The 10,670-nt window shown below is 34.2% G+C and overlaps 2 protein-coding genes across 4 annotated transcripts; both read left to right on the forward strand.

Annotated features, from left to right (window-relative positions):
* The first annotated feature begins 320 nt into the window (after positions 1-320).
* On the forward strand, positions 321-4,421 carry LOC107024060. Its single transcript, XM_015224939.2, has 4 exons — positions 321-511; positions 578-674; positions 1,230-1,619; positions 3,932-4,421. The coding sequence occupies exons 1-4, from the start codon at positions 405-407 to the stop codon at positions 4,058-4,060; spliced, it is 723 nt and encodes a 240-aa protein (XP_015080425.1). The 5' UTR covers positions 321-404; the 3' UTR covers positions 4,061-4,421.
* Positions 4,422-5,874: 1,453 nt separating this feature from the next.
* On the forward strand, positions 5,875-10,378 carry LOC107024204 (ATP-dependent 6-phosphofructokinase 6-like). Of its 3 annotated transcripts, none has more exons than XM_015225128.2 (14): positions 5,875-6,060; positions 6,151-6,298; positions 6,819-6,865; positions 6,964-7,003; positions 7,319-7,381; positions 7,475-7,612; positions 8,318-8,476; positions 8,596-8,649; positions 8,825-8,893; positions 8,982-9,111; positions 9,248-9,504; positions 9,601-9,649; positions 9,739-9,893; positions 9,997-10,378. In XM_015225128.2, exons 2-14 carry the CDS (start codon positions 6,188-6,190, stop codon positions 10,195-10,197), a joined length of 1,473 nt encoding a protein of 490 aa, XP_015080614.1. In that variant the 5' UTR covers positions 5,875-6,060; positions 6,151-6,187; the 3' UTR covers positions 10,198-10,378. The 3 variants fall into 3 exon arrangements, with proteins under 3 accessions (XP_015080614.1, XP_015080613.1, XP_015080612.1); XM_015225127.2 differs by having other exon boundaries at positions 6,159-6,298; XM_015225126.2 differs by lacking the exon at positions 5,875-6,060 and having other exon boundaries at positions 6,067-6,298.
* Positions 10,379-10,670: the final 292 nt, after the last annotated feature.

Below are 10,670 nucleotides of genomic sequence, written 5' to 3' on the forward strand. Positions count from 1 at the left end.
TTACACTTTGTTTGGATGGTTGTTACATATTATTTTATAATGTTTCGTATTGTATTATTATGAATACAATGTTTGGATATATTGTATCATCTCGCTTGCTACATAATGTCACACATTCATAATTTGAGTGATAATCCTACAAGAAAAGTAAATAACTTGAAAAGAAAATATTAATATAACAACACGATTACACCAAATCGATCGTTACATAAAACATGTCTTTCGATGAATTTGAATAATACGATACAAGAGAATCTAAGTAACAACCATTGAAACAAGGTGTTAAGTAGTGCTCCATGGATTTTTCTTGAACCCGAATTCAAGTACCAAACGACCCGAAATGTTTCCATTACTATAAACAGGGGAATTAGGGCATTCCATTTTATTGCATTGCAGAAGAAGAAATGAAGGTAGCCCCAAAAGTAATACTACTCTTCAGAGATCCAACCGGCTTCGGCACCGCCATCTTCGAAGCTCTTCAACCAAACCCGAAATCCAACCTTCAAAAGCGGTAAGCAGCACCACCCATCCCCCGTTCTATTGATTGTATCTTCTTACTTAATCGATTTCATTTCAGGCAAGAATCGCTCGATTTATCCTTACAACATTACGGAATCAAAGATCAAAAGGTTTCGGTTGAAGTCGTTCATTTTCTCAATGGAGCAAATCTCGAGGTACCTTTTGCTTTTTGATACTGAGAAAAATGTATTCCTGGACGCTTTCTGCATATTTCCAGTGGTTTAGATATTTTTTTTGGTCTTTGGTGTGGGTAAAAAAGTGTATACTGTATATGGGAAGGCAATGTATCAAAATATAATTTTTAGTGATAGTGTGTAGTAAAATGTGTTTACAAGATTTCACTCAATGGTGTGTGTGGCTTGTTGGTTAATGAGTTGGGTTGAGATACATTTGGTTTAACATGCAAATTCTGGGGGATATCTTCCTGTCTGTCCTAGCTTTTGTATAGGAAGTTCTATCTGGTACTTGTTGCTGGAATTAATCGAGCTGCGCAACAACTGGTTTGAACACCACGGTCATTAAAAAGAAGTGTTTAGAGCATTGCCTGGGTATGGAGGGTTATTCATAACAAATTAACAGTACCTTTAGCTTATTTTTAGATACTAATAAAGGGAAAAATTACTACCATACATTATGTACTGAATTGGTTAGTTATTTTGCTTTTGGGGATTATTGATCATATTTTGATTTTTTTTTCTCCGTTTTCTTAGGTGTCTCTGTTACTACTGGAAAACTATGAGCCTCCAACACTTGCTTGTGCACTCAATGAAGTTCTGGCTTTGTTAGTAGGAGATGGGTTGTCAAATATGCCCACAGTTATAGCCCCTTTTTTTGTGGCTGCATCTAAGCTTAAGATGGAAAATAGACCTTCTGTTTCAGTTGACAATAGATCAGTTTATGGGTTGCAAGTAGGTGCCTCTAGTGACCTTACTAAAGCTTTGTGCACAAATCTGCAAAGCCCTCCCCCATCATTGCAGATTTTTAACGAACAGTTGGCCTGCCTACTTCAATTGGTTCGAGTCCTGAAGATGCCTACTTATGTTATAATTGGCAAAAAAGGTCAAAATTTGCATCGTAAGACTTCAGAAGAGGAACATGAGGTACTGTATAAATATTCATATGCATGTTCAGTAAATGGTTGTTTTTCGTGCTTTTAACATTAGAGCTGCTTCTTTGTTTCTTATCTAAATTTTAATTAAGATGTAGTCCTTGTTCAAAATGTAGTCTTCCGAACAATTTAATCCTGGTATTTAGTTATTTTTCGTATTTCTGCATGTGTTTTAAAAAAGGTGGGAGGGGGAGAGGGGGAAAGCACTTTAAATAGAGTAAATTTAGCCCTAGTGCAGTATCTATTGTTGTATCCTATCGCAGCTGGCCGAGCTGAGTGGCTTATGTTTTGCCATGCAGTAAGTTATTACAGCTGCAAAATCAACCCAAAGGGGCAAATCCAGCTCTTGATTGCTGAAATTCATGCTGATCAAGATAGACAAAGCCATAAATTGTCTTTGATTTAATATGATCAACTTTTAAGTCTGATAATATCATTGTTGCATTTCTGTGACAACAGAAAACTAACTTGATTAAGGAATGCGTAGCTGAAAACAGACTGAAAGAAAGCAACTTTAAAATAGAATAATTTGTCTCTCATGCAATTAATTTTGATAGATATCCTATTGCAGCTGGCCGAGCTGAATGGCTTATGTATGCCAGGCAGTAAGTTTATACAGCTGCAAAATTCAATCCAGAGTGGCAAAATAACCAGCTCTTGGTTGCTTGAGTTCAGGCTGATCAAGATAGACAAAGCCATATATCATCTTTGGTTAAATATAATCATAATTTCAAGTCTTAGATAACATTGAAGTTATTATTTCCTTTTCTATGACAATTGATTGCTTTAGTTCAAGAAGATCAAGATAGACAAAGCCATATAAGATCTAGATAACATTAATGTTATTATATCCTTTTCATGACAAGTAACATAAAAAAATAATTTTCAATGGAGTGTACTGCTGAAAAACAGAATGAAATAAAACACTTTAAATAGAATATTTTAGCTCTCATGCAATTGACGACGATATATATCCTATTGCAGCTGGCCATGCTGAATGGCTTATGTATGCCAGCCAGTAAGTTTATACAGCTGCAACATTCAATCTAGAGTGGCAAAAAACCAGCTCTTGGTTGCTTGAGTTCAGGCTGATCAAGATAGATAAAGCCATAAATATGATTTTTTGTTAATTATACTCAAAATTTTAAGTCTTAGATAACATTAACATTATTATTTCCTTTTCTATGACAATTGACAAGTAACATAAAAAATAGCTTGACTAAGGAATGTACTGCTAAAAACCAATTGAAAGGCAGCACTTTAAAAAGAACAATTTAGCTCTCGTGCAGTAAACTTTGATATATCCTATTGCTGCTGGCCGAGCTGAATGGCTTATGTATGCCAGGCGCAGTAAGTTAGTACAGCAGCAAAAAATTAACCAGAGTGGCAAAAAAACCAGCTCTTGGTTGCTTGAGTTCAAGCAGATCAAGATAGACAGCCATATATTGTTTTTGGTTAAACATAATAAAAAATTGAAGGCTTAGATAATGTTAATGTTATTTACTTCATTTTCTAAGACAATTAACATAAAAGATAACTTGATTAATTACTGCTAAAACCGAATGGAAGAAGCGCTTATAAATAGTGCAGTTAACTTGGATATATCCTAATGCAGCTGCCCGAGCTGAATGGCTTATGTATGCCAGGTAGTAAGTTAATACAGCTGCAAAAATCGGACTTGAGTGGAAAAGTTGCTTGAGTTCAAGCAGATCAAGATATTTTAAGCCATACATCGACTTTGAGCCTTATAGAGTGATATAACACCATTATTCCCCTTTCCTCCTGACAGTAAGAGAAAAATAAATCAAGTTGATCAAGGAATGAACTTGTGAAAATAGACGGATTTTTTGAAGCAACTACATATTTTGAAAACTGGTAATTCACATTATTTTGTTGCTGTTACTTCTCTGTTTCAAACTGCTTGGCAGTGCTTTATTTTAAGTTGCTGAAACAACCTGAATATCTATGAGTCCACTTGTGGGATTACACTTGTATGTTGTTGTTTCTTAAGCAACCAACACTGTGGTTCTAGGTATTTGATTGCTGTAGTTGAATTAGAGCTATCGACTTGAATATTATGCCATTTATCCTCCGTAATTCTCTGACCAGAATGACGGATCTAAGCCTACCTGTTTGTAATATGATCAATGTCCAAGTGTTTACTTGGAGGATATCATTTCTCTATCTATATCAGTAGAAGGGCTCAATAGAGTTAGCAGTTACTTCTCCTCCCTCCTCCCAGCCAAATATGAAAAAGGTGAAAAATAAAGTATACTAATACAGATTTCACTTTCCAATTTCCAGGTGATACATGAGATAGGACAGCATTTGGCTAGCTTCTCATCTCTTAGTTTTTCAGGAGAAAAGATAGCCTGGGATGCAACAAAGTCTTCAAAAGAAACTCAAGAGCCTTGGCGTGCATTATATGGTTGAATCTTAATGCTGGCCATAATCAGCGTCTAACATGGCATCGTGTTATTGAGTTCAGTATGCTCCTAAGGTAGGAGTTCCAGCAGATGTGTGGGTAAGCACAATTGTGTGTGGTTTATGAACCCAGAGAGACGCCAATATTTCCTTGAGGCAGACGAAGACCCCAATGTAAAGCTTCTTTGTTCCATTCTCAATTTTCTTTCTTGTATCCCATGGCATCTATTGCTTAACCAGTAAATCCTCGATGTTTTTTTAATATTAATCAAATATAAACCATACAACTCTTAATTATTCTTATTAACCTTTATATTATATAAATAGGGACCATATATATACGATTGAGATACTCTTTTTCTTCTTTATCAGTGTTTTGTACAATTGCATTCTCTTCGAAATTCTAAGGATTCACATTAATTAATTAAGGGGAGAATATTTGCTCTCTATTTTCTGCTGAAGCCTGGACCTTGTTGATAACATAACCATAACAATATATTTAGTGTAATTTTTATGTATTAATTTGCTATAGTAGTACCATATTCTCCTCATCTTGGCTTTTGAAAAGACACTTTTGCGTCATTTGATTAAAAATTCTAATTAGAGGTTATATGTACATGTCAATATCTTAGGTGAGCCCCCTTGAGATGACGGGTTTCCCAATCGTTTTCGTGGAATCGTGCTTGTTAAAGAGTATTTTACCTTTCATAAGAGATTTTTTAACGTAAATTTCAATTAATTGGGCCTTAAAATAGGTACCTCTGGGAAAGATCCACTCAAATCAGTTTAATATAAAACAATATACTATATTTTATATAGTTTAGTTGCATATTATTATTATATATTATAATTCCCTGATATAAGATATTATATATAATATTAGATACTAATTGAATATTTTGTGTTGGATATATTATTTTTTAAAAATTTCCCATTTTTACATCTCGACAAGACCACAACTAGAGTCTAGAAACGTCACCTCCCACTAGAAAAAGCAAGGCACTCTTGAGTTCTCTTTAGAGATACAAAGTTTGGGTGAAGATATGTTGTTGGAATAATAATTTAAAATTGTTTAAAATTTATTATTTGATTATTATTTAATTTATATCTAATGAATTTTTTATTTTAATTATATTGAAATACGTTTTTTACTTCTAATTAACTTACACTAGAACAATTATAAATAAAAATAATACTAATTATTTTTAATAGAGAGATTTTATCGTGAAAAAAATTGTTCGAGTTTATGAATAAAGAGTATATTTTTCACATGGATATACTTTAGGTGTCTAATAGCTTAACAACTTCAAAAGTAATAACACCACGTAATTATGGATTTTGTAGTTCAAGAAAAAAACTATATTAAGAACAAAATGAAAAATTATAATTATTTTTATTTTAAATTTCTAAAAATTAAGATAACCGCTTTTAAGGAAAATGATAAGTAATTTCAGACAAATGAAGTAATAAAATTAATAGCCTCCAACCCAAAAAAGTAAAGTGTAAAAGAATTTGCTCTAATTTCAAAATAATAACGTTTTAAAAAACATCAATTTTATCGATACTTATTTTAAAACGAAAAAATATTAATGAAAATTTGTGGCATGTATTTGGACGAGAGAAAAAACAACAAGTGGCAGTTGATTGGTGAATAGAAAAATTAAAGATAATTAAGGCGTGGGGCTTGACGATTGACATGCTACACTTAAACGTCAATTTAGTAAAATATTGACCTCACCTTTATTTTTATTTTGTCTATCTATTATTTAATAATAAATTAAATCCATATTTGACAGAATCTAGAATATAATTAGAGAATCTTCTAATTTCCAGAACACTCAAAACAATTTGAGTCCTTTTTGTTATTTTTTTGTAATTACTTTTTCGTGAACTTCTGACCCAAAAAAGAAAAAAACCCCACGAGAAAATTCAATAAACAGTTGCCATCTGTGTATTATTTGTATTTTTTATTTGTTGTTTGACTATTATTAGTTGAAAGTTCATAGAAGGTCTGCTCAACTTTTGTTTTAGCAATAATTCATTTGTTTCATTTTGAGATAAATATATTTAAATTGAATTATGGGATCATTGGATGATAGTTTTGCAGTGCATAATTTGAATAATATAAGTTGTTCAATGGGAGAAGTGACTAATTCACAGCAGCAGAAGAAGAAAATCGTGATTGGTGATGATGGTTATGTTCTAGAAGACGTTCCTCATTTGTCTGATTACATTCCGAATCTTCCTGTACGTTTTGCTTTACCTCTACCAATTTTATGATTGGTCGAGCTTATAGCTTATGACTCGTGAATTCTCATCTAGATTCAATTGATTAATTAATTAGTATAGAAGTTTACTTTTGATTCCCCCAATGTTGAATATTGAACAAAAGTACTGGTAGTGTTGCTATATGTTTGAATTATATTTGTGTATGATCAAGTTGGTACATTCTTTATATTTGTTTATTTATAAAGATTAAAAGAAGCAGTTTGTGGAATATGATTGATTTCTCGGGTCGTTATTATCTCAGAAAGTCACATTTCTTTCTTTGATTCCAATTTTCTTCAATAAAGATACTGTCTTTTTGAGATAATAACTATTAGTTGAGTTGAGATAATAACTATTAGTTGAGTGATCATATGAGGAATGAACTCGACTTTTGCTCTTAGAGGTGTTTGTGCTTCCAATGTTTTCTTATCTATACTCTCCCAAGGGATAAAGAGTCTCTATTTTGATGAAGTACTAAATACTTGTCCTGTTATTGCAGACATATACTAATCCATTGCAGCATAATCCTTCATATTCAGTCGTTAAGTAAGTCGCCTGATATTATTCTCCTTTAGTGTTGGTTGCTTATGTACAAAGTTCAAGAGGATCAGGTTGATCAACTAAAATTTTCAACATTTTTCCAGGCAGTATTTTGTCGATGAGGATGATACAGTTGCCGAAAAGGTCAGTTCTGTTTAAATGGAAAAAATATTTCTGGATTACCTTCTAATCATTTGAAGAAGCAATTATATGTGTACGGAGGCAAAAGTCGTTTTAATTCGTCTTAATTACCATGCTTATATCGTTGGCGGAATTTTCTGCCTCCTCCATATTCCTATAAGAACATTAACAAAGATCGTCTAAGATCTGCTGAAACAAACTTAAAGTTTCATGATATTTTGAGGGAAGACTGAATAGTATGTATATGATATATCCCTTATCGGAATACTGGTTGGACAAGGTTTCTTTCTGCTTACGTGTTTGCCTACAAATTAACAGGTTGTTGTCCACAAGAACAGTCCAAGGGGAATACATTTTCGTCGAGCTGGTCCTTGCCAAAAAGTATGTAATTATCTGATGTAACTACAGCATATTCAGTATCCAGATTCTATGTTTTTTTCGAATTAAATATGGACTCTCCGGATGATTTTTCAGGTTTATTTTGAGCCAGATGATGTTTATGCATGTATTGTAACATGTGGAGGCTTATGTCCCGGTCTCAATACAGTTATCAGGGAAATAGTATGTGGCCTACACTACATGTATGGCGTAAGCAGAGTCATGGGGATAGATGTGAGCATTCATTTCATTCCATGACACAGTAATACATTCAAGCGATTGCATAATACATAACCAGACACCTTAAACTCGGTCTCAATTGGCAACTAATTTACACTTCAACTCGTCCTCACAGGTGTCTCGTGGACACCAAACGCTGATGTGGCACATAAGTTTTGGAGGTTTCTAGATGATCGTTTTTTAAGTTGGAGTGTTCAAATGACATAGTGGAGGAGACGAGTTGAGGTGTCTAGATGTGCACTTTCAAAGTTGGAGTGTGCTTACTTGCTAGTTGAGGCCAAATGAATGTTTGTTTATGTATTATGCCTTCGAAAAATAAAGCAACTTTACTTGTGACAATCGTTACATATTTGGTGTCCCTTTAATTTAAACTCTGCTCATCAAAATGTTTGATAGATAGTTGTAGAACCAGTAGCATCAAGACTCATCTTGAAGAGGATTGCAGCAACTAGATTAATAGTTCTTGCAATCCAAAGTATAATGCATAACTTTGGGAATTTTTAGGAAGACAAGGAGTAAGGTTGAAATCAAACTTAACAAACAAAAAAGGTTGAAATCAAACTTCACTATGATTTCGAAGTTTTTAATATCTTGATCTTCTGCTATGTTTTAATCAGTACATTCTATTTTGATTCGTAATTCGAAAAATTTGCTTTATGCATATCTGCATCAGAACTAATGAAATGTTTGGATGTGTAGGGAGGATATCGAGGTTTCTATTCCAAAAACACGATTCCATTGACACCAAAGGTTGTCAATAATATCCATAAACGCGGTGGAACAATTCTTGGGACATCTCGAGGAGGTCATGTTACCAAGAAAATAGTAGATAGCATTCAGGACCGGGGTATCAATCAGGTAAAACTTTACTAGTGAACTGACTCAGGATAATTCATTTAAGAAGTAACTCAGGGTATTTTTTTTCCATCTAATATGCGCATCCAGTAAAGATATTCATGTCGCCTTTTGTTTTCAAGGTTTATATAATCGGAGGAGACGGAACCCAGAGAGGGGCTGCGGTGATATTTGAGGTAGACCTTCTTAGCCCTTAATCCGTAACCGTTCCAGAATAATACTTCAGAAGAACATGTTTCCGATCAATTGGTCATTCTAATTTAACCACTTGATGTGATGTAATGTTTAGTGTGTTGATGGCGAAAATAATGAAACCGTGTCACTCAATTTTATTCTGCTTTTCTCCTACAGGAAATCAGAAGACGTGGTCTCAATGTTGCAGTTGCTGGAATCCCCAAGACAATCGATAATGATATACCGGTAACTACTTCTTCATATAGATTATACAAGTACCAAAATATTCGGTGAGTGACCAAATTAAATTAGTGATCTTTGTGCTTCTCTTCAGGTAATTGACAAGTCATTTGGTTTTGACTCCGCCGTTGAGGAAGCCCAACGTGCTATCAGTGCTGCTCATGTTGAAGCTACCAGTTTTGAGAATGGAATTGGCCTTGTGAAGTTAATGGGACGGGATAGTGGTAATCTTCACCTGCTATATTTTTCAATTGCAGATTGATACTGCTACATATACATGACAAAACTGATCGACTGCATACAAAATAGCAGAAATTGTCCGTCTGATTTACATTTCTTTAACATGTGTTCATTGTGCAGGGTTCATCGCGATGTATGCTACTCTTGCTAGTCGAGATGTTGACTGCTGTTTGATTCCAGAATCCCCTTTCTATCTTGAAGGAAGCGGTGGACTGTTTGAGTATATCGAACATAGGCTCAAAGACAATGGACATATGGTTATAGTCATAGCTGAAGGTGCTGGACAAGAGCTAGTTTCCCAGAGTTTGAAATCCACTGATCCTTCAGGGAATAAACTTTTACAAGATGTTGGCTTATGGATCTCGGAAAGGATAAAGGTATGGGTTCTACTTAACGATCGTCCTACTCAAGTGCACGTTCATTGAACACTACATTGTGTGCAGTTGTACTAAACACTACGAACCTTTTTGCAGGAGCATTTCTCGAAACAAAAGAAGATGCTCATTAATCTTAAATACATAGGTTGGTAATTATTACTATTGTTTTGAATGAATGCCAACCTGATGAGGACCCTAGCTAACAACCTGTTTATCAATCTGGTCTCTGTGCAGATCCCACATACATGATTCGGGCTATTCCGAGTAATGCATCTGACAATGTGTATTGCACTCTTCTAGCGCAAAGCGCTGTACATGGAGCAATGGCTGGCTACACAGGCTTCACGGTTGGTCCTGTCAATAACAGAAATGCTTACATACCCTTTAATGTGAGTTTCATTTCCTCTCACTCGTTTTACCGTTATCCTTGTTAATTACCTTATGATGCCCAAGATTGGCAGCACTAATATATGATCTACTTTTATATAACAGAGAATCATTGAGAAACAAAACAAGGTTGTGATTACAGACAGGATGTGGGCGAGACTTCTATCTTCAACGAATCAACCTAGCTTCTTGAGAACGAGAGTCGATATAATTAAAGCAAACAAGGACGAAGAACCACCTACTCAATTATCAGACGATGCAACGACAGATGATAATTTGATGGAGAAACAAATCCTTGCTAAGTAACTTTTTGAACATTATACATATATATATATGGTATCTTGCAACAATAGTAGACATATTGTGACAGAATCCTATAGTTCTGTAATCTCAATGTGTGAGTATAACCAAACTTTGGTGAGTTTTACACGGTGTATTTTGTGACTCTAAATAATGTTATACATCAATGCAATAATTAACAAAAGAATACTGTGGTTTTTTTTCAGAAACTACTATACTTGTGTACTTGCAAAATTTTAAATACTGGGTGGCTCAATCGAATTAGAGGCTCCGTTGTGAATTGTGATGAGATGTAAGTCCTTGGCCGTTTTACCTTTCGACCAATAACCTAATAAGCCAGCATTAGCTCAAACAGAAACTAAACCACATGTGTTGCATTGTTGGATTCAAATCATTCAGATCAATTTCAACAAGTTATTTGAGTTGAATTAAAATCTTTTCTGTTTTATTCCTTTCCTGTATACAGAAACAATTGGGGG

The sequence above is a fragment of the Solanum pennellii genome, chromosome 7 (assembly GCF_001406875.1).
Source record: "Solanum pennellii chromosome 7, SPENNV200".
NCBI classification, from domain to species: domain Eukaryota; kingdom Viridiplantae; phylum Streptophyta; class Magnoliopsida; order Solanales; family Solanaceae; genus Solanum; species Solanum pennellii.